This window comes from Electrona antarctica (assembly GCF_951216825.1).
Source record: "Electrona antarctica genome assembly, chromosome: 19".
Lineage (NCBI taxonomy): Eukaryota > Metazoa > Chordata > Actinopteri > Myctophiformes > Myctophidae > Electrona > Electrona antarctica.
In genome coordinates, this window is record NC_136800.1 from 21,306,784 (window position 1) to 21,331,783 (window position 25,000).

The following is a 25,000-nucleotide window of genomic DNA, read 5'->3' on the forward strand; positions in this document are numbered from 1 at the left end:
CAAGGCCACCCTAGCCCCACTACACTCCTCCATATCTCCACATACTGACCCCCACAGCTACACCCACTCAACCCAGCCTAAGTACACTCCTACGGTACATCTCCTTGGTGGAGAAGTATATGAGTGGGTGAAAGGGGAGTAGGGTTCTGTTGTGGGGGTGGGAAAATGGTAAGCCACTGTATCTGCCTGTGAGTGGTCGAATGGGAGACAAATTCCACCAGGGAATAGCATTTTGGCACAAAGCGGGTAAGCATTTATGTGACAGTAGTCAACCGAAGGGGGCAAACGTTAGTCCGATGTACCAATAGTCCGACATGCTTGACTCACCCATGGCTCCCACGTGCAGTTAGGTTTCTGTAGTTAATTATAGGTACGTGTATACGTGCAGTAGGGAATGTTCTTTGGGCTGCTAGGATGGCTGACCTCATTGTCTTCTGTCCAGTTTCTGCTGTCTCCTGCGATCGGTGGTTTATTCCTACGGACAGGTAGCAGTGAGCCACGTTGGTAGTGCTTTTTTTAGTTAATTATAGGTACGTGTATACGTGCGGTAGGGAATGTTCTTTGGGCTGCTAGGACGGCTGACCTCATTGTCTTCTGTCCAGTTTCTCCACCAGGGAATAGCATTTTGGCACAACGCGGGTAAGCATTTATGTGACAGTAGTCAACCGAAGGGGGCAAACGTTAGTCCGATGTACCAATAGTCCGACATGCTTGACTCACCCATGGCTCCCACGTGCAGTTAGGGTTAGGTTAGGGTTCGGTGTAGAGTGTTGGACTGTTAGGATGTCGGACCAAAGATATGTACCCGTCAACCGACACCTTGTACAAAACCAGCATAACCTTGACCTACATTGTGGACATAAACACAGACTGTGCACCAGGGGTGCAATGTTTCTTCTTATACTAGCGTGAAATGGAATCTATCCAGGGTGCGGTTTAATTTCTGTCTGATGCAAAGCATATGAATCACTAATTACTTAACAACACTCAAGGCATGCTCCCCATTTACGCTCGCTCCGAGAGGATTTTTATGATTATATGTGACAGTGTACAGCAGCATTACAACCGTACTGTGAATCACAAGGCATTATGAAACATGTGGCTCAAAAATGCTTTCTGATTGGTCAAGTGGCGGTTTAATAATTTATTCTCAGATGTGCAGTTATGCCTCTAATTGTTCAGTACCAATAACTTGCCAAACATAGCTCTATAAATGACGTAGTCCTCACTTATATGAGTGAGTTCATCAACGAGGGATTTTCTTTAATTTCTTAACAGCTTGAACTCTATTCTTCATTGCCCGGAGTCAACCAGAGGTCTATACTAGGCACTTTCTCTCTACACCAAAACATCTTAGCTGAAAACAGCCGATCTACAAGCTCACAACCATGCCGTGTTGTGACACGTTGTGAGCTTGTAGATCGGCTATTTACGCTAAATGTTCAGCCCTAGAACAGGGACGCTATAAACTGGGGTCTTATCACTGAGTGCAGTGAGGTGCAGTACTGTGCAGTACTGTCTGTCTGTCTGTCTGTCTGTCTGTCTGTCTGTCTGTCTGTCTGTCTGTCTGTCTGTCTGTCTGTCTGTCTGTCTGTCTGTCTGTCTGTCTGTCTGTCTGTCTGTCTGTCTGTCTGTCTGTCTGTCTGTCTGTCTGTCTGTCTGTCTGTCTGTCTGTCTGTCTGTCTGTCTGTCTGTCTGTCTGTCTGTCTGTCTGTCTGTCTGTCTGTCTGTCTGTCTGTCTGTCTGTCTGCGTGCATGTGTTCCAGACCACATTTGGGGTCAAAATAATGTTACATATGAAACCAGTTCATTCACTTCATTGGGGTCGGCATTTCAAATTTGGCTTGACTAAGTTTCATAAGACCCTATACGTTTTCAAAACCAATGTGTGCGTGCGTGCGTGTGTGCGTGCGTGCGTGCGTGCGTGCATGCGTGCGTGTGCATGCGTGTGTGTGTTGTTAGGTGCATACCTAGCTTGTTTGTTCTTATCAGTCTAATAATTGACTTTAGATTGACAGTACTGGCATGTCGTCACGGGTAGAGAGGCCCAGACCGTCAGCGGACCCGTAAGACTTGTCATCAAAGTGTTTAAAAACCGCAACATGCTTTTTGTGGACTCTCCTCAGACGGTCTACCTCTCTTTAACATAGTCTATCCAGTCACCACGCCCATGGTGACCTGTAAATTAATGGCTGCATCTTCTATTTTCAGCCGAGGCAGTGGTGTAAAGTAACTAAGTATATTTACTTAAGTACTGTACTTAAGTACAATGTTGAGGTATTTGTACTTTACTTGAGTATTTCCAATTTCCAATACTTTTACTTCTACTCTTGAAAACTTTAGTTACTAGTTACTTTGTCGATTTTTACTTGTATTGCACTTTTACTTAAGTACATTTTTTTTTACTTTTTCCACCACTGCCCATGGTGACCTGTAAATGAATGGCTGCCACATCAGCTGAGTAGAGGTAAACCCAGACGGCCTCACATTAAATAAACGGAGATGCTGTCACGTATGTACAGTCTGCAAGGCTAAGGCACCCCCCCGTTTAGTAAAGCACACTTTAAAACATATTAACGTACTTATTAGGCCTCTTGACTTCAAATCCCCTATAATCACACTGTAAATCACAGCGTACCTTAGGGCATGTGGTGGAAGAGTGTGTAGGGATGGGTGTGGGGGTAAAGTGCTCATAAAGTGGAGAGTATGATTTTTGTGCTGAAATGGCAAAGTCACAGAAAAGTCGGTACAGGCAGGAGTGAGGCAAGCCTGATTTATAATTGGTTGCATGTCATGTGACGCACGCCTAAAATGAGCCGATCTACAAGCTCCCAACTTTTCCATGGCACGCCACGCACACCTCACCCCAGCCTCTCTGCTGCTGAGCTTCAGTACCGTTGACAGCGAGTGGGCTGGTGTAGTGTTAAGGAGCGTGTAAAGCCACCACCTCCTGTGTGTTTTTCTGTCTCCAAAGGGCTCCGTGAGCCACTTTGGAGGTTTTTATCCCTAGATGCTGGGGTTTTGTGGGTCGGGCTCGTACCAGGGGGCCCAATTACATTCACTGAATGGTTCCTAACATTTTTACTGCTCGACTGCCAGAGCAGCTCATAAAGAAACAACTGGTGGGACTGACAGAATTGGCCGACAGTCGGTGACAGAGGCGAGGGGGGCCGTAATGGATGTAAATGTTGATTTATCATCAAAATGCCAGTTTCGATTACGTTTATGATCGACTGCTGAGTTGTGTGTACAGTGCACGCATTCACTAACAAGTCCACTTTCATTGTCTGGTCAATGCAGCATTCTCTGCTTCCATCCCAGTGGGATACATCAATGTCATCACCTTGTTAGGAGTTGTGTAACTTGTGTTGTGAGGTTTTGGAGTTGTGACCTTTTGTGTATACGAGTGTTGCTCAGCGTTTTGAAAGCTTAGCATGTATACCGACCATTGTAACACCGCTAAGCCACGGTAATGGGGTTTGTTGCCACTGGGGTCACCTATATAGTTAAAATGCTGGCACGCACTGTACAATAAGGAGCATTTTGTTCATTGTCTGCTTCCATTCCTCTGCTTCCATTGGATTTAGCTGCCTCCCAGAGTTGATCCACTGGATGTACTGTATTATAGTGGCTTCCTAACATTTCCAGGGTTAGCGGTTCAATTCTGTAACTAATGCATCAACTTACTGGAGAGACCTCCACGTACTGATGTCTGATGATATCTAAATTCAGTGAATACTGGGTGGAAACAATAAAAATAAATACAAATAACAGCATCACAGAACCAATGCGAGGACTTTTTAGGGAGGTCCTTTATACTGCGGCCGTATATCAGGATGTGGTGTTTAATGTACCTTTCTCTCCGTGGTCAAGGCCGATTGAGATTTCTGATCGTCTGACTACGAGCTGCCTGTACTGTTTACAGTGGCTTCCTAACATTACCAGGGTCCGTTACTCCGTTGTTCAATTCCTACCGTCCGTGACTAATACATAGTTAAACCTTTATACACTCATGGTAGTCTGACATGCTTTGAATAATAGCTTCAATTAACTAGCACAACACAGCATTTGGGTGGTCTATGTTATGGCATTTCAAACTGCCTAATGGGCTTCAGTTATGAGAGCCATATTTCTCAGGTATTACAGTAGTATGTTAATCATGTCCTGTGGCATCCTACTGACTGTGATTCTCCTCCCTGCTTCCCACAGCTGAACCTGTGGATGTACTCAAGGTTCTAGACTTCCACAACTCTCCGGAAGGAATAAGGAAAACAACAGGATTCTGTACGCAACGGAGAGGATCCAAACCCGATGTCGCGTTCCGAGTGGGGAAACAGGCCCAAATTAGTGCTCCCACCAGCCAACTTTTCCCAGGTAATCACACACACACACATCCAATTATTTTTGGCCCAGGTACCCCTTGGGGGGGAGATTTCTTTCCAGGTACCCCCTCATCCTCGCAACACCGATCTCTGAAAGTGACTGCATGGAGTCTGTATCATTTCTATCCAAAAGCATACACATACATATCCGTAGTCGGGTCGCGGGGGCAACAGCTCCACCAGAGTGCTCCAGACTTCCCTCTCCAGAGCAACATTAGTGACTTCCTCCTGGGGGATCCCGAGACGTTCCAAGGCCAGTGAGTCGATGTGTTTCCTCCAACTGCGCCTTGGTCTGCCCCTGGGTCTCCTCCCAGTGGGAATGTGCCTCGAGGAACTCCCTAGGGAGACGCACGAGAGGCATCCTAACCAGATGCCCGAACCTAAGCTGGCTCCTGTCCAGGTGAAGAAGCAGCGACTCTACTCCGAGTCTCTCTCGTGTGACTGAACTTCTCACCCTATCTCTAAGGGAGATGCCAGCCACCCATCGAAGAAAACTCATTTTGGCCGCTTGTATTCGCATTTCACAACCTTATTCTTTCGGTCATGACCCACACTTCATGACCATAGGTGAGAGTAGGAACGAAGATTGCTCGGTAGACAGAGAGCTTTGCCTTCTGGCTCAACTCTCCTTTCGTCACAACTGTGCGGTACAGTATATAGAGTGTAAAGTAGCGATATATGAAGTTACTTTTCTGGGAAGAATGTAGAAATGTATTTATTTTACCATTGCAGGGTTATTTATTTTTTAAAAGGGGTTTGCGGTTGGATTTCCAAGGTTCATAAACCTCCCTCATTGCCCTCAGTGACCGTGTAAACTTGCCGAATCAAACAAATTGAAAAAAGAATAAAATTAAAAATAAAATATTCTGGTTACATTTTACTTCAGCATGATTTAAAAAAATCCCCCCAAAAAATAAAGCATGGTTCAATCAAGAAGAAATCTGATTTTGTCTTGTCAAAATGCGACTTTCTCCAAACCAGACTTGACGACGGGTACAGACAACAGTGTGCTGTATTTGGCCGAGCTCGTGAATGCTAACTGGGTGTTCGTATTGACAGGCACAGCCTGATTCCCCAGCTTGACATAATCTGATGCCAGACTCTGTTTGTGAAAAATAAACCCACCACATTTATTGTTTTAGGTCTGAATCCATCGGGAGAACCCCCAAAAAGAAAGAAAAACTCTTTGATAATGTTTACATTGGACTGGCTACCGCCGTTTAAACTGCTTACTGCTCCCAGGCTGAGCCCATGATTTGATAATAAACTGTAGAAGAAGAAGAAGAAGAACAGGAAGCGTGGTCATTATTATTCACGCCCGGAGACATCAGACTGTTGACAGACATGACTGAGCTATCGGTCAGCTCCCAGTCTGCCACTGCCAGTACCACGGTGTGCCACGTGCATGATTATGTGCATAACCCTAACTTCTACTTAATTAGTTTCAGTGTTAATTTCATCGACTAAAACTATGATGGAAAATGCTCGTCGACCACCTTTTTTTCACTGACGAAAACTAAACTTAAACTAAGCTATGACTAAAATGTTAGGGAGGGACTAGTGGAGAAGAGATCCAGTAGAACTAAAAGACAAGTCATTTTATGTTTGATTGCGCTCGGGTGTTGCACAACGTTTTCAAAATATATCAAGATCTTTAAAAAAATAGCCAGATCTACAAGCTCTTTTTGTATAGCCTAAATATAAATTAGGGCTTAAACACTAAAGCTGCCAAATAATTGTAGTGGAGTAAAAAGTACAACATTTGCCTCTGATTTGTAGTAGAGAAGTATAAAGTATCAACATGGATACTAAAAGGAATTGAGTAAATGTACTTTTAGTTACTTTCCACCACTGCATGCAACTGTAACTAACTCTGGCTTTATTATCCATGCTGTAACGTGGAATGCATTTCATCTGCTGTATACTATATTATGATAACGTTAAAAAAAGAAAAGACTTCATATCCACCAAAGGCCCGTTAACCCTTTATTGCTAGACCATAATGGAGAAAGAGGCACCAGTTGCCTGCTTGCCTCATAGTCATACTGGCAGGATACCCAAGACACACATTTTAATGGGGCACAGAGTGCCGTTAAACACGTCCTCCCAGTCTGTGTGTATTGGGCCACGTCCAATTTGGCCGAGTGGCAAAGGAAAAAATAAAGGCACAAAATTGTGTTTGATATTAGCAATTAGATCTCTTGTGATTGTTGGCTCAGCGTAATTGCCTGCAAACCTTTCAGCTTAAGGACTGGAAATTTGTCGGGACACAACTCGAGGTACTAACTAAGGGTTGAGGTGTTAGCGTCTCCACGGAAACAAGGTGTCAGAATGATCCCTGTCGGGAAAAGAATGTCTTTTTTTGTAGTTTATTTTCTTCAATAGCCTGTTGTTAGTCTTTCACTGAAGTGAACCCCATTAAAAGTCAAAGGATGACATTTGTTAGTTGTTCTATTTACACGGCCTATAAAATTAATGTGGCTGCAAGATCACTTTTAGCTTCTTGCAGCGCACGCCAACTACCGTTTTTTCGACTGCTTTAATAAAGAGCAGCCCAGGTCCAGTTGTCTAGACTGCTGTGCTTTATGTGAAAGAAACAACTGAAAGTTTGACAATTATGTGTTGTGCCATTATTCAATTAACCCATTTGAATTCAATTAAAGCCAGATTCCGGGACCTACCGGTATGAATGAATGAAATGTTGTTGTTGCTGTGTTGTAGAGCGTGTTAATTCAATATGACTAGCACGTCTGCAGAGGTTGGAGGTGGTCTTCCTATGGAATTTATTCATGATATTTATTAAGAAACATTCTGAATTTGTTTTTAATTCATGAAACATTTAGATTTTATGGGGGGAAAATATTTTGAAATAAGGGGATATAATTTACTCGCGAGTCGCGGCCCATATAAATGAACCTGTGACCCACAAATGGGTCCCGACCCAGTGTTTTGGAACCAGTGCACACAATGCACCACTGTAGCTGAATGGGTACAGTAATCAGAGGGTATGGTGATCAGACTGTAGCTGAATGGGTACAGTAATCAGAGTGTCCCTGAGCAAGTCAGTCACTTAACCCCTCTAGTCTTGCAGATCCAGACATTTGGATACCTCTGCCTAGCTCAGTAGGCGGAGATTTATATGGCTATGCAAGACTACTTAACCCCTAACATCTCACCACACAGCACTCGTCAAAAAGCCGTTGGGATTCCTTGGGGACGATGCATTACATCACCTGTCCTTCCCAAATATAGATGAACTAGTAGCATACAACTACAAACCAGACTAACAGTTTACTGAATTGGGAAAGAAACGTAGAGGGTTTGGGCATAGATAGTAAAATGAGAAGAGGAGGAAGGACGGATGGAAAGAAATCAAAGAATGCGTGAGATGGGATTCTAGGTCTAGGAGGTGATGGGGAGTTGAGGAGTGAAGGACTAGGGTGTGAGGGAGTTACTAGGGTGTAAGGGCCGTTGGGATCGGGAGTCGAACCCGCGGCACACTGCCAGACTGGATTACCAGCCAAGGTGCCTGGACCGCTGAGCCATGGCCCAGGCCTGGGCATGTCATTTTAAGTAAAAAATGTAACAAGCATAAAAATAGCAAAAACAGCAGTTATTGCACTGGATGTCGTTTTTGCATTGGGTATTCAAAAATACTTAGTGCCGCATTGCCAGCTTGTACATCTGCTATTTGTGAACATTTTTGAAAACTCAAAAAGTGTTTGATGAAATCACACCCAGTGAGAAGTGCCTTTGATGCAGGGGTTAATATAGACAAGGAGATGAGGTAATGATACAGTAACCATAGACATAGTAACCACATTAACCGTGCTGAAATAGACTAGTAGACCAATGCTACTACACACATAGTCAAGTGTTGGAGCGACTAGCACAGCTCAAAATGTTGAATAATCTTTTTATCATTTTGAATTACGAAATAGTGTGAGAACTTTTTAGAATTTAGAATCGGTCTCAGGTCTGAAGTGGCTAAATAATCAACACTAACCAATGGTTCCCCTGGCCTGTATAGGAGGAGTGTTCCCCGAGGACTTCTCCGTCATGTTCACCATCAAGCCTAAAGCCGGCCTGCAGTCCTTCCTGCTGTCTGTGTACAACCAGCAGGGCATCCAGCAGCTTGGCGTGGAGGTGGGCCGCGCCCCCGTCTTCCTGTATGAGGACCAGCATGGCAAGCCTGCCCCCGAGGAGTACCCCCTGTTCCGCTCTGTCAACCTCGCCGATGGAAAGTAAGTGACTGACCGACCGACCAACGCGCTCCCGGTGGCTTGGAGTGACTTGGTGCTGACATGAGAGGGAGAGATGGGTTGGAGGTTGTCACTCTGGATCTAAAATGGACCTTTTGTTGTATGATTGTCCCCCTGAACTGGTTTATTTGTTGACTGGTGCTTAATTAATTGGTCAACTTACTTTTTGCATATAATTTATATCGCAATACATTGATGAGGAGGATGAACGCAGATGCTAATGCTACCCCGCTTGCGTTCCATATTGACGAGGACGGATCATTATTTATGTTATTATTACTTGCATAGCCAAACGATCATAGATCTCCGCTAGCTTACACATACGTCTGGTAATATCTAAATCCAATGTATGGGCTAAAGGGTGGAAGGCCATTCCCCTGGCAACGCATTTACCTTTGGTTGTGCAATACGTGTTTTTCCCCGTGGTCAATGTACCTAGTGTCAATGTACCCAGTATCAGAGTACATGCAGGCCAGTCTATGCTGTCAGTACTCTATGTTATCATAATACATAGCAAATATCAGGGATCTGCATACAGTATAAAAGAAACACAGACAGACAGACCGACAGACAGACAGACAGACAGACAGATATGGAGATTTGGCGGATCTATAGATATTCTGGACAGCTGCCGATCCGACTGACTTCCCACTCGGCACATAACTCCCTCGGGTCACTGGGGTGGGGATACACATGCCAAGATGCATGGGGTGAAGGTCGGTCAGACCCGTGACACAAGGGGGTCCATTCCTGCTCCACAAGCATTGGATGTGATGAGTTGGGAGTACGAATGTATCGGTCTTTATTGATAGCGATTATAGGGTGACTCATGCTGCACATGTGTTTTCAGTTAGATTAATGATACATTCATTCATGCATACACACATTATAGCTATTAATTGTCCCTGACTGCAATGTAAAAACATTTTAGGACATCAGAACTGCAGTATGCCAGCAATATGTTGTTTTGTCTAATGGATAAATAACTCTTGCAGTGCAGAATATGCAGGCTATAAGCAACACATTGTAAGGATATTCTTAAACAATAACTCACTTGTTTAATTCTCATGCTTACACTGAATTGATTCATGGAGAGTGTTGTTGGCTAAATGATCCCCGAACCAACCAATTCCACGTATTCTCTTTTAATTTACTCGTACTTGCGCTTTATTTCTTTTTGCCTCACCACAGATGATTCATCATCATTAACATATGTTTGTGTTGTCACATACTCCATATGGGAGAAGTCAGACAGTAAAGGCTAATTGATTATTGGCAACTATATGAAATTACAGTCTTTTCTTTACCAGATGATTTAGAGCAGTGCAATGCTGACGTTCAATTGCACCCTGGGTTGGACCATAATAAATTAGCCTGTATGCATAACTGCACGATGACGCCAATGCCAAACATTGAAAACAATGTGCACTTGTCTCAGGCATCTGAGCAAATACAACACACAGAATCTGCCTTGAAGTGATTTCACGCTGGATTATTTCTCTGTCATTAACATTAAATCAAAACGTGTGAATATAGTAGGTGCAAATTGTAGCCATTGACTCTCAATTTGCAACTTAGTTACAGCGTTACAGCGTATCCACACATATACTATCTGCCTTCTGCCCAAATCAAAAGCTATTTCTTCCAGGAACCGAAGATTAAAAACTGGCTTACACATAAAGCACTGCTAATGGCCAAATGCATCCAAGTTCAGGATATGATTTATGAATATGGATATGCCTCTGAAACATCACCAGCTTAAATCATCGATTTCATGACCTAAAATAGGAATGCCACCATTTTCATTAATCAATATTCATTGAAATGACCACAGAGTCACATGTTTGTTAAATGTTGGCACTGCTGGAAAAGCCCACCATGTCCTTGTTGTGTTGTGCAGGTGGCATCGCGTGGCCATCAGCGTGGAGAAGAAGAGTGTCACCATTATCGTGGACTGTAAGAAGAAGCTGATCAGACCGCTCGGCAGAAGCGACCAGGCAATCATCAACACGGAGGGCATCACTGTTTTTGGCACCAGGATTCTTGATGAGGAAGTCTTTGAGGTAAGGCGGGCATTTTGGCTATGTGTCCACGTTGTCGGCCCAAATCAGACTATTGGCCCATCAACATTGGAATCAGCCTGGTTTCATCAAGTCTGAATCAGATTTAATTGCTAATCAGATTTTATCCACATTCCTAACTGGTTTGAAATGCGATTAAAATCAGATTTGAGAAGCCTGATTTATAGCCAGATTTATATCTTGTTGTACTGTATGATGTGTTCCTTGGCAAAAATAGCTAACCTACAAGTTCACAATGTGTCACACTCACATTGCAAAACATTGCAAGCTTGTAGATCTGCTATTTTTGGCGAGTGACATTGTTGTAGGAGTATAAGTTCCGTTCTATTCACTCCTATGTTGTTATTACGGCATTACCACAGTAACCAATTTCAGATAGATTGACTGAATAAACCGATATCATCTCTTGCAAATACCAGTGTGTGGAAAGATTATATTTGAGAAACAAATCGGATTTTCCTGCGGTCTGAACAAAGCCTTTGAGTTCGTCACAGCTGTGATGGAAAAACTGTGTAACTGCAATGTTGGTGCTGTGTTTTTGTTTTAGTGTTCTTGATTTGAAAGTTATACATGATCATTTGTGTGCTTTTATGAGTTTTATAGCCCTTGGGCCATTGATAATGGTTAAAGGCTTCACGGGCGTCAATGAGAAAATCCTGCGAGAATTCGTTTTGTCAGTCTTAAAAAGCTCTCTCTTGGCCCAAAGGATTAGATCTGACAAAAGCATTATGCAGCTCTGGACCAACGTGGTGTTACGTGAGTTTTGTTTGCTGGATCTCTGCTTCCGTGGCCTGGATCATTTAGTTCAATTTACCTGGAAAAATATGGACGTAATTAGAAGCACTTTGTTAATTTCCGGATTCTCAATGACTTAAAGGGATATTTCAAATTCAAACTTATTGTGTCCAAATGTCTAATGGCTATACATTTTATTTCAATTCTACTACATTTGTTCACCACCGGTACATGTTTTATGGACCGCAACAACAATACTGTCTTTGTGTACACTTGTTGGCCAGAGGCATGGGCAAAGTCTTTGGAAATGGTACCTCCTCTAGTATGCTCTTTTTCCCTTAACAAGTTGTTGGATTTTGAGCTTGAGTGGCAGCTGGCAGGCATAATAAAGGAAAATCCTGAGAAACTGAGAAAGCATACATAGGCTTCAGTTGTTCATACTGTGTACTGTATGTCCTTTGTAATGTGTGTGTGCAGAGTGCCTATCATTACCAATTCATGCTTCAGATTATTGCCATTTATGGACTACAATGGTGTTCTAAACTAGCCTGGCGTGGCCAGACTAATCACTAACAATTTTCGACATATTTGTCTGGTTTCCAGGACAGTTCCAGACTATAGTCTTGTGACTTGTGAGCTTGTATACCTGCTATTTTTAAATGTATGTATGCTATATCATACGATGGACGGAGCATAATATTAGGCCTTCCGAGCTACCGGTTTTAGCTCAGGTAGCGCTGAGCTCAATGGAAAATCTGACCTCCATGCTAGTTTAGCTCAGAAGACAATAGAGCCTCTTTGATCTCAACTTGTGGAATGCTTGCTAACAAGAACAGCCTGCTAAATGCTTGCCTCCAGGTCACACGTCTTGGAGCGGAGGAGCCACTTGAAAATTGGATCATCTCCTTCCTCACCGCTGGGTGAGGAAGGAGATGGTTAATTAATGGTTAATGGTGGTATAAAATGTAGACAATGAGAAGTCATGGGCAATGGTTTTTTACCAGACTTTCTTTGTGGGGATCTTTTTTATGCTGCTGTGGTTTATAACGCAGTGATAAATTGTGATAGATAGTCTTTACATTTACGCCATTGAAGCTCTTCTCATTTAGAATGACACGTATTTAAATAGATCAACATTCCAATCGCATAACAGAAATGATGTGACTGGAAGAAAGATTGCACATGATTTTAAAGTGTGAGACATATTAAGGAATAGAAGCTAATGAAGGAATGTTCCAAAGGGTTGTTTTTAGAAAGCAGTGCTTTCAACAGGTCTATTTTTACTGATGGTCTCGGGCCAGCAATTGGCCTTTTGTGGGTGTTCTTTGTTTCAACATACATTAAGCTAAATGGAGTTAAATTACAGACCAATTTGGGGTTTCTTTTCTCCATAGAAACTTGGAAAAGTGAAAATGGTTTTCATTTTCCCCAGGGGCAGAGGCTGTTCGCACATTTTTAATCACAGTATCAGCCACACTAGCAAAGCTGCCTGCGGTGATGATGGCCGAAACAAAAAACTAAACATAAAACCCTATGCTTTAATTATTTCCACTTCAGCTTTAATAGCTATGGGTTTGTTGATTGCAAACTGACTATTTGTAAGCTAACTGGACTGTAATGACTCAGCCCACAAACCCATTAGCATCCAAAAAGCAACTGCCTTGATTCATTACATTCCCAAAGATGAAACAGGCTCACAAAATTATGTTCAAACCATCTCACTTTCAAAATGTCCTTAAAGGATTAAGATTATATTCTGGCTGGCATTCAAGATCTGTATTTTCAAACAGAATCAGTATACCTCTGCTCTGAGGCGATGTGAGCCATTGGAAAGTGGCTAGCCACGGTATCTAGATGGCAAACACATTTTGAAGCTCAGAAATGTGTTTGTTATTGCCATTCTGACCAATTTTCCAAAGATTTGTGCTCCAAAATGTACGGTACATATTGTGCAGATGCACCAGAAGGCCTTGGTTACTCTGTTAGCCTGTTGACATTACGTGGGTGTTGTACAATATAATTGGAATCTTTGATAGGACTCATTCGAAACAGTTGTCTTTTATAAGATGCACAGCCCATTATTGTACATTATGCAGTCAATGACAACTTTGCCAGAATATACAAATTCCACACTGTCCTTCTTTGGAATATATATCAACATGATGATTTATATTGTTTTTGATCCTTGAAAGTCTCACAGGGCCAAAGACATTAAACAGAAGTAATCAATGGACATACTCTACTTTGTTTGCACTAGGTCAAGCAGAACGCATATGCTAGACATATTGAAAATTGATAAAACATGGAAAGATTCTCAGATAAACTGGAATTGCAAATAGATATGATTGGATATCTTGTTGTACTCTCAGTACACGACTACCATGACACCCATTGGCTAGAGATATCAAGGTGCTTAGATGCAACGCAGTCAAGCATTTGGACCCGCTCCGGTGTTAATCGTGTCTGTTTGAGTTATTTCCACTCCTCAGATCGATGGCAGAGAGCATTGGCAAAGTACAATAGTATGTTTCAACATTCTTGGAGTACAAACTTGTTTTTTTTGTTTTATTTTTACCTGCCTTACACAAGACCCCAGAAAAGTTTACAATCACACCTACAGTACCTCAAACCAGAGACATGTGTCAGCTGCCAGCCACAGCTTGAGCTAAAACCTCTGATAGGTTACCTGAGACCAGATGGTGTAAACAAATCATAGTTGTTTCATCACAGCAAGCCTGACCTTCAGAACTGTGGCAACGTTTGTTTATCTTGTTATTCATGTTACTACTTTCAACCTGGAGAACATAGCCACTACAAGCTCACAACGGGTCACCATGCGATGCGGTGTGTGCTGTAGATCGGCTATTTGCCCTATTTGCGTACAAGGAAGTGTAAGTAGTGCTTAGAGGTCCAGTAAGTGATTTTGTTATATATGTATGATGTTAATATAGTAATGATAGCAATTACTATAGAGTGTACTGCAGAGTGTCAGTGATAGGGGTCTTCCTGTCTCTCCAGCTCAACCGAAAATGCATTGACAGGTCGGGATACCAATTTGATCCAGTCAGATGCGAGGCTGAAATTGGCAACCCACCTGAAAATCTATTTTCTGTTTATTAAAGAGTTGGTAGTAGACCGGGCGACTGCTGTGATTGAACAAACACTCTATGAATGGCAAGGATTCTCACTCACACTACCTTTAAGTGGTTAATGGTGAGCGCACTCAACATGCGCCTCCACTGAGCTCTGAGCATATGGCTACCTTACCGCTGTCGATTGTATAAGCAGGTGTCAGCGCTGGAAAGCCAAGCGAGAGGGAAGGAAAGCTGGGGGGAAAATATGATGAGCGTGTGCTTAGTCTCTGCCCAGGCAGCGCTGCTCACAGACAGCTGTTTAAGAGATATGGCTGTTGACCGCCGGGGGCCTCCTCCTCATCCCCCTCCTTCTGCACCGTCTCAAATAAAGCCACGAGATATGTGTGAGCTGAAACCATCACTCTGTTTCTGTTTGTTTCCCTTGCAAAGCACCGCAGCGCAGAGCGCAAAGGACTTCTGACGCACAAATGCATGTCGAGTCCTGGAGTGTGCGTGTGCATGTGTGCGTGTGCGTGTGCGTGTGCGCGTGCGTGCGTGTGTGTGTGTGCGTGCGTGCGTGCGTGCGTGCGTGCGTGCGTGCGTGCGTGCGTGCGTGCGTGCGTGCTGTGTGAGTGTGCACACACACCACATATTACTTATTAGGACCAGATGTCCCCACAAGTATAGTAGAACTTGAGAAATCGACCTTGGGATGACCTTGGGACCCCACAAAAGAAATGTTGTTTTTCATGGTTAACAAAGGAGAGCCGTGTGTGTGTGTGTGTGTGTGTGTGTGTGTGTGTGTGTGTGTGTGTGTGTGTGTGTGTGTGTGTGTGTGTGTGTGTGTGTGTGTGCGAGTGTGTGCGAGTGTGCGTGCGTGCGTGCGTGCGTGCGTGTGTATCAGAGAATGAATACAGCAGAAAGACCGAAGTGAAGGTACTTTATTTAGCTACTGTAGACAGCAATCTCTAGAGTTTAAACTTTTTGTCGAGTACAAAGGTGGGTGGGTCCACTTTTAGTCTAGTTTAGAGTTAAATTAAATACTACTCCGGATTTTACTGTGCTCCAGCCAGGCCTTGGGAGTGAATCATTGTTTATTGGCTGAGGGAGAAATGGCTCGACTGTCCCTAATCACTCTTTTCGCCCGAACAACAAAATGTTTTTGCTTAGACCTGTTTAATGGGAATTTTGTTCACAGTTGAATGTGTATATAAACAGATGAAGCGGTTGGTTGGTTGCAGTGTGTCATTGATTATACTGAAAATGTTCAAAAGCTCAAAAAGTTCAGCAGGAAAACGCCACGGTGGCCTTCTTTTCCAATTTGCAGCCGTGCATTTTGTATTTTTGAATGGGGGTTGAAATGGGCTGCATGGCCTGTAGGAAACTGGCTCACCGCTTAACCGTTGAGCGCGAGAACAAAAAGAGCCACGCCCCAAAATATCGAGTCGCAGAGTTTCTCTTCTGTTATGCATTCTATCCCAAACACACACACACACACACACACACACACACACACACACACACACACACACACACACACACACACACACGAGATGGCAAATTATTTGTTTTCACTCCGCTGTCACGCAAAGCGATGCAGCGGCGGTGGCGACATCCCGGATTGAGTAACGCAGCAGTGAATGGGACCCCTTCAGAGCATCCTTGTAGCATGTGTCCTCCCACTCCCGTACAGCAAAAGAGGCTGTAGACATCTAGAAAATCCTTTTAGACCACTGGCTGTCATCATGAGGATCGGGGACCCGCAGGGGTCCTTGAGGGGCCTCCAGAATGATAGTTAGGAACCAGATGGACTCTTACGGGCCTATAACTCTGAGAGCGTATACAAATGGAATCAAATTGACCGTGGTAGTCTAATCCAGATCAAACTGACGTTCCTTGAGATGAAATTGGGTGGGTGGTGACTGCTTTAGACTGTCGCCATTCATCACTTAAAAACGGACATCTCTCATCATCTCACAACGCTCCACCCGCCCCCTTTCTCCGTCCGCCAACCCGCCCCTTCTTCTTGCTGTGTAAATCCCAGTGACTTACAGACCAACCCTCTTGTCCCTCCTTGTACCTCAACCAAACATACCATGCTCTAAATGGTCCCCGCAGAGCCATGAGGTAATGGGGCCAAGCTGTGTGGCGCTACTGACAAGCTGCATTTGATGTGTGTAAAGAGAGGGGATAATACAGAAGGAAGAGGCGAGCGAGGGAGGTGAGAGAAAAGGCAGGGCAAACAAGCAGGCAGATACAGGCCAGTCTGTAAGGCCTGTTCAGTATGTTGTTTTTGGGGACTACTGTCGGGAATACGGGGGCATTAATATTCAACAAGTGATGACTTTTGTCTGCCCCTGCTACTTAAAAAGAAACTTTAGATGCCTGGTCTGCGCCCCTGACCACAAGGGGCTGCGTTTGACGTAAACCTGGAGAACTCTGCGTGATACAAGACATTTCCCCCTTCCTGGCGCTTCCATTTTCGATAATTGATGTCCTTGTACTATCTGGAAAGTCTATTTTGTTCTTATGGCAATTATGATGATGTGCGCCCCTCCCAGGGTTTGGACAAGGACGCCTATTTAGATAATAAGCGTGTCAAGTTTATCGTGTGTTGGACAAAGGAAATAAACAAAAGTAGAAGGGGGAAAAAGTAAAGCAAACAAGGAGGCGTCACAATTCCAAATCGCTGAGGCGCAGCACGGACAAGAATGGGCTGCACAGTATGGAATGCATATAAAACGGGACAAGCATGTAATCTGTGATAAGCTGCGATAAGCTCTTGTTTGCACTTAACCACTTTCAACCAGGCATCTCTATTTCGGACACTGATATACTGTCACCATTAAAAACATAACATAACCCCCCTGTCTGTGTCGGTGCTGAGCTGAGTAAAACCTTGCCCATAGTGCAGTGGGAGGCCTTCAGTGTCACCGGTAGGTCACAGTGATAGATTGACAGGAATTACCTGGCACTTAGCTCAGCAGCGCAATTACTCCACTCGAGGGGGAAGCAGAGGCCTCATCAGGCCAGGTCACCAACACTTGGCCCGCTGACTCAGCCAGCCGCCGTGTTGTTGTGATTGGTGCATCAAATAGTGTTGTCATCTTTCTAGGAGACACAAATCCCGTTTCCATGATCCAAGATCATCGCAACATTTTTGATGTTACTGTAATCAAGGTGGCCTTTAAGGACTATCAAAATGATGTTAATACTGCTGCGTATGAGGGTCCTTGAAAAAGATGTTTGGCCTCACTTGAAAGATGAATCTATGACTGTGAATGAATTTATTTGGGAGTGATGAAGTCCCGATCCATCATTCCATTTGATTTATGATTGTGTCATAGATTTTCAGCTGTGGTTCCGTGCACCCGCGTGTGCGTGCGTTCATGCTTGCTTGTGTGTGCGTGTGTTGGTTCCCTCTTGGCCGAGGCTGCAGGTGCCTCGGGCGTATTTCCAAGCGTGTATTAAAGGTGCATTAACATCCAGCAGCTGTTTCTGAAGGCACTTTGACCTGACTGTACCTCGAATGCATGTGCACCTGCACGTCGGGCTACGAGCTCTCAACCATGTAATCACACACTTACACGTTGTTGAACTTGCACAATTACAAATGTACTACTCATATCATTTCGTGTATAATTCTTGTGTGAGCTGCATGTTAATAATAACATCAGCACTGAAGTGGAACCTCAGGGTACCACCATTGTTCGACTCAGACAAAAGTGGAAAAAAATCAGTCATTTTTTAAATCCTGACTATCCACAGTGTGTTGCTCGCTCTAGAGGTCCAAATACAGTATTTTATACCGTAATCTTTTTGGCATGGCATAGCCTCTGTAGTCTGTACGAAGTAATGTAAAACAAATTGACCCCTTAGGGGTAATAAAGCTTTGCTTTGCCTTACCTTACCGTTATGTCAGAGATTCATGACTTAACTGGCTCATAGTATTCTCTGCTCTTGCCTGTTCGTGCCAAGGTCTCCCAACAGGACAGCATCACACATTAATGTAAATCACATTTTTCTACAGCTGGTAGTGGTTTTAATTAAGTTGTCAATTAAAGTCTTAAAAAAAACATGTGACTCGGAGATAAACACTGTCTTTCCCATGGCTGTTTTGATGCTGCCGAGACAGCCTCCCTGCTATCGTGGGACAGTGAGTAATAATATGGTGAAAAAACAAACTGTAATTTTGTTTATATCAGTGATTAGCCCAGTACGAGGTGGGATGTGAAATCTCTTTGAGTCTCTGATCTTGGGCCAGCAGTAGCCAGCAGCATTTGATCAAAGCTGTCTGTTTTAAGTTTTTTCTTTGTTTTATTTTGTTCTTTTGGTTTCAACCATTAGCCACATGCTGCTGTAGGACATGGGCGCACGGGGGGTGGAAGCGTGCTGGCTTGGCTGGATGAGGTAATGAAAGCTCATCAGCCTATGTCAAATATGCGCTCGATCATTGTTCCCCGCAGGGTTCTCATGCGAGGCCCCGTTGCAGAAATGCACCTTTGTGCATTTAACCTACATCTGTCCTCCAGACAATTCAGGCTTTTTCTGAGAGGGGAGATTCACACAGTAGAGCCAAATTAGTGTAACGCAAAACAAAACCCCTCTCTGCCTGTCCGCTTACTGGACCTCCGCTAATCATTTTTGACAGCTGAACTGAGAGGAAAATAACTGATCTTTCCAAATAAATCCTCCTGGGGTGGGAGCAAAAGTGCAGCAACAGTACAGAGTGTAAACAATACAGTACACACTAGTAAAATCCTTAGTCGGGGGATCGGCACTTTGCTGAGCAGTAGAAATGTGGTGTCTCATCTGGGAGATCTGAGTCCTGGGGTAAAAGTTACTGGATGCAGCTTTAATTTATCCATTTCTCATTTGTTACCCAGAAAGTGGTTTCTGCTTCACACTCTCTGAGTTAAAGGAGCACTCAGGGTTTTACTGTGTGTATAGTACCAAAGTACATCTGTCCCCGACAGCCTAGGCTGGGATTTCACGGTCTGCTGAGGGCCTGCGATATCGCCCCCTTTTTTTAGGTGATCGGCTGAAGTGGCCGTCTGCCAGATACTCGCAGTTTGTAATTTGGTGTTCCCTTCCCAGAGGGGTGTTGGCCATATGCTGGGAGGGACACGCTGTGTGTGAGAGACCTTAGGTTCAGTCGGTCTAGGGAAAAAAGCATCAACTTCCTCCCTCTCCCTATAGCTCTTTTGGATCTCACACGTTTCTCACAGCAATTTTTTTAGTCGGAGTGAGAATCTGCTTGCTTGAGAATCTGCTCGCTTGAGAATCAGCGCTCAAGTGTTGAGATGCTTTATTATCTGGTACTTGGTCTGTCTGTCTGTCTGTCTGTCTGTCTGTCTGTCTGTCTGTCTGTCTGTCTGTCTGTCTGTCTGTCTGTCTGTCTGTCTGTCTGTCTGTCTGTCTGTCTGTCTGTCTGTCTGTCTGTCTGTCTGTCTGTCTGTCTGTCTGCGTGTGTGTGGTCGTGTGCGTTGGTATTTGTCACTGTACATACGTGAAATCATGTGTCTTCTGCATTTACCCGCTCATTACAGCTATTTGAGCAGCCATCAGCTAGGCGAAGCTGTAAAAGCGATTTCCCCTCCCCCGTAGACCAGGAAATGCTGCCTTTCCCTTTCCACGTCTATGTGCTGTATGTCCTGTACTGTAAATATGAAGTCCCACAAGGCTCCAATCTGGCCTAAGTACTCTGATATATCAGAGTACATACAAATATGGAGCTCCATATAGCCCAGACATTCAGACATCACAGGTCATTCACACACTGCACACACCTAGTAACTTGGTATCCATGGCTGCAGATTGCACAGGGAAGCCATGCCCATTAGACCCCTAGTCTTATTCAAGGATGGAACACACAGCAAGGCAGTGAGCTTGGATTTGATCTACACACAATATTCATCTGTGGAACCGAGTGGATGTGGGGGTCCCGAGTTCAAATATGATTCTTTTGGGGGGGGTCCTCAGTTCAAATGTGATTATTTTCGTTGATCGCGGCCTGAAAAGGTTGAGTAACATCAACATGTACTGGAAGCTCCGTAACAATTCTAGAACCCGTTTTCTTCTCTCAAACTTATAAGATTCATGTGACTCCTCATGCTATATGTTCTCTTCACCTCTTATCTGTCTCGACTTTTCCCCCCGTCAGAGTTGCTTCATGTCAGTAACACGTGTTGGAGCGTGTCGTTGTGTGGCACACGCATGTCCGACATTGTGCACACACACACACACGGTCCCCGCTACTGGATTGATTGCACCGTAGACAGTGAGAGAGTGCGGCAGCCGGCCAGTCGGTCGCACCGCTCTGCTCCTCTGCCAACTCTGAGCGGAGCAGCTGCCAGCATGGTGCTGTAGTAGATCATCATCCCTGGCAGTGGTGGAAAAAATACTCTTTTGCAGTATCAATACTGCAAAGTAAAATGTTACAAGTGAAAGTCCGGATTTCAACATTTTGTTGAGTAATGCAGAAGGTCCCATTTCACAAGTTTTCAAAATTTTAAATCTTTTGAAAATGGACAAAGTATATAAAGTGCTGAAGTGGTTAATGTATATTTAATATATTTAATATTTTATAATAATATAAAAGTAACTAGAAACTAAAGTTTTCAAACAATTGTAGTGGAGTAACAATACAATATTTGGAGCCAAGATGTAGTGGAGTAGCAGTACAAGTTATAATGGAAATGTATGGAAATACTCAAGTAAAGTAAAAAAGTCCTCAAAAGTGTACTTAAGAACAGTACTTAAGTACAGTACTTAAGTACATAGTTACTTTCCACCACTGCTCCCTGGAGTGGAATCCCCCGGGAGGAACGTTCAGGATGTGCCAGAGAGACACTCAACGTGACCCAGACACTGACATTATCCAGAAACCTCTTATCTCCACACTTTGGACTTACAGTCCTATAGTGTCACACCACAGTAATAACCACATCTAAAAGCTCAAACCACGGCACATTGTGGTGTGTTTTGAGCTTCATGTACATATTTTTTATATTTTAGAATTTCAATCCTGAAAAGTGACCGTTTTGGGCATACAGTACGAGGTTTCCAACAGACAGCGACGACATACAGTATGCAGGCCAGACAGACACAGATGTGTGTGTGTGTGTGTGTGTGTGTGTGTGTGTGTGTGTGTGTGTGTGTGTGTGTGTGTGTGTGTGTGTGTGTGTGTGTGTGTGTGTGTGTGTGTGTGTGTGTGTGTGTGTGTGTGTGTGTGTGTGTGTGTGTGTGTGTGTGTGACTGTGTGTGTATCAGTGACTTCAATAATTGAGATAGCAAGTTAACTGACTGAGCGAAGGAGTGAGTGACATGATGTGGGAGTGCAGGGAGTGGGAGATGGAGGAAGTGAAAACTGAGAGAGAGAGAGAGAGAGAGAGAGAGAGAGAGAGAGAGAGAGAGAGAGAGAGAGAGAGAGAGAGAGAGAGAGAGAGAGAGAGAGAGAGAGAGAGAGAGAGAGAGAGAGAGAGAGAGAGAGAGAGAGAGAGAGAGAGAGAGAGAGAGAGAGAGAGAGAGAGAGAGAGAGAGAGAGAGAGGAAACAGAGATCGGGCACTCAGACAACACATCGTCCATCTTTATTGAGATTAATGTCTCTTCCTTTATCTGGCTGTGACTTTGGATGTGCTGGTCCTGAACTATAAAAAAAACTATAAATAGATAAGGATGCCAAGACAGGCTACTGTAAATCTACATGACATTTACAACACACAGTTCTTTCTGCTTCAATTCCAGCGTCTTTACGTTTAGTGGCACATTGCATTGTTTGTGAGAACTCAGTGCTGTGCAAGTATGTGCCGGAATTTCTATTCAAGGTTGAAGTTTAGTCACGTGTTTTGTGCAGATACATGATGGAATACCAAATGGAATGTTGTACAGATGAAAAAAAAAAAAAAGTTTGAAAGGTAATCATCTAAACACACATCTGTCTAATGCTTTGTATCCTTGGTGAGCGTGTACATGGATTATACGATGGAAAATATGAGATGTTTGTGGCGTTTGTGGTCACAGATGCAGGGTTAGCGTTTCCGGCAAGCGCTATTACGGAGAGCCGTAAGGCATTATTGGTCTATGTAAAAAACCATGCCGATACCAGCAAAAATGCATGAATGACAAGCAAGCCGAGTGTCATTCAATTTACGCCCCCCCTACGCTAGCGGCAGTGATTCTTAATGGCTGCAGTATGATGGTCATAATGTGGCTTGATCATGTTTGTGTGTGTATGTGTAATAGCATATTTAAAACTCATGTATGTTGATGTGTACCGGCTGTCATTCATCAGGGCTGTCACATACACCGGTGAGATTTACCAGTCAAGCGTGATGGCAGCCAGGGCAGGGGGGGGGGGGGGGTGGCTAAGTGCAGCCAGGGGGTGCTGCCTGTGAATATTGACATCCTGAGTTATACTTTATTTAGTTTGGTGAGCTTGTAGATCTGCTGTTTTCTGTGAGTGACACACCGGCCTGCAACTGAAGTATAATTCCCTGCAGTTTATAATGTCTTCCAGAAGGCTAAGCTTGTACAGATGCAGCCTCCTGTAATTTAATGTAATCTGCATGGATGTGTTTCCTCCTTTAGCCGGCCACCCGGATCGCCTGCTCCATCCCACACACCCATCCCCCCGCCCCCTCTACCTCAAACCCCCTCCATTCTAAACGTACCCTAAAGTAAAAGTGTAGGGCCACTTATCTTATTTCCCTTTTTGATTGTTTACGGTTGTTTAAGGTCGGGGGTGAAAGCATTGTCCTATTCCCCCCACCCCCCAACCCCCCTCTGGGACAGTCTCGGGTCAGCCAAGGTGGCCCGGTGTGGTACATGGCTCTAGTTAACATTCTTCACATCGGTGGCAACGAGAAGTCGTTTTCTGGTCTTTAAAGAAATTCCTTGGGAGAAGATCATTCAAAAAAAATAAAAATATAATAATATAACATAAAAAAGGGTGCTTGGCTGGGAGACGAGGAGATCTGATTTCCTTTTCCAAAAGTTCATGAAAAACAGACGGCCTCTCTGTATTTCACATAAGTAGAGAACCCTTTGGTTATTTATCTTCCCATTCCTGCAGCAGTAAAGCGCGACACTCGACGTCCCTAATGGCTGGGTGTGCGGGTGACTGTACAATAGTACAGCACCCCCACTACTCATTCCCAACATGCACATGCATTCACACACATGCCTGTTTTGTGTGTGTGCACGTGCGCGCGCGTGTGTGTGTGTGTGTGTGTGTGTGTGTGTGTGTGTGTGTGTCTGTGTGTGTGTGTGTGTGCGTGTGCGTGTGCGTGTGCGCATGCGTGTGTGCGTACATGTGCGTCACCTAAAGGCCAAACACCCCCTTCCCCTTCACCCACTTATATTTTCTTAGCTGGAAGGCCAGTCTGCTTCTTCTTGTGTCAGAGAGTGAATGGTCTGAGACAGAAAGGAAAACCGCGAGGATGGTTTAATGACAAAGCTCTGATTCATTCCTCAGGGCTGGGAAACTACTTGATATTCAAAGGCTACCACTGCTGGTATGGTGCAGTTTGAATTATGTAGACTTGTTATTGTTTTACCGTCACGTTCCATTTTCGCTATTAGAGAGCGATCAGAGAAAGTACGAAAGGAGACGTGCACTTCCTGGAATGCGCGCATCAGGTGGACTCAGTGCCCAATCAGAAGCGCATAAGCCACACCAAACCAAACAGAACAGAACCCATGGCAGCGCTTGAGCTCGGGCCAGACCAAAAAGCATGTTTAGGTTTTTGCTCTTGAATGGGTACTTTAAATCAGCCTTTATTATTTTTTGACTGCTGTGAGTAAATTAATATTATTTTGTTGTAGACTACTTTTATTGTCTGTTCCCAGATGTTTATTTGCTGCAAATCAGTTGCACGACGATTTGCTCTGAACTGAAATGAAATAAACAGAAACACCCTGTGTGGTCTCTAGACTGTTTTCATCCAGTCCTGCTGAGTAAGAGGGTGACTGACAAATCTTCTTCTCCTTCTCTTCCCAGGGTGACATCCAACAGCTGCTCATCGTGGCCGACCCCCGAGCGGCATTCGACTACTGTGAACACTACAGCCCCGACTGTGAAACCCCCAACCACCATGACACCCCCCAGGCCCAGGAACCCGAAGACGAGGTCAGAGACTGGAGGGGAGGGGGGGTGGAATGACTGGGGTGGTGTTGATGAACAGGAGCGAAGGTTGAAAGAATGGGGGAGGGCGGGATAGAGAGATAGCGGGATGGATGTTGGGAGGGTGGGAGGGAATGTGGGAGTGAAGGAGGGTAGGTAGGAGGGAGAGAGGGTGGGAGGAGGTGAGAGACCAGACATTTGAAGGAAAAGGGGAAACTTTGGGTTTAAGTGGAGACGGAGCTGGAATGGTCAGGAGCAGAAGAAGAGTTTGACCCTTCGGTATGTGTCATGGACACTGTACACAGTAACATCATGAATAAGGGTCTAAGCTTGCACTAAAAG

The 25,000-nt window shown here is 44.2% G+C and overlaps 1 protein-coding gene across 1 annotated transcript in view; it reads left to right on the forward strand.

The window, feature by feature from the left end:
- LOC306943866 (collagen alpha-1(XI) chain-like) overlaps positions 1–25,000 on the forward strand; it is a 126,769-nt gene that overhangs the window by 6,008 nt on the left and 95,761 nt on the right. Inside the window, exons 2-5 of the mRNA XM_079530377.1 lie at positions 4,210–4,374; positions 8,413–8,626; positions 10,545–10,707; positions 24,536–24,664. Coding sequence (XP_079386503.1) covers positions 4,210–4,374; positions 8,413–8,626; positions 10,545–10,707; positions 24,536–24,664 — 671 coding nt within the window. The remainder of the gene's footprint in view (positions 1–4,209; positions 4,375–8,412; positions 8,627–10,544; positions 10,708–24,535; positions 24,665–25,000) is intronic.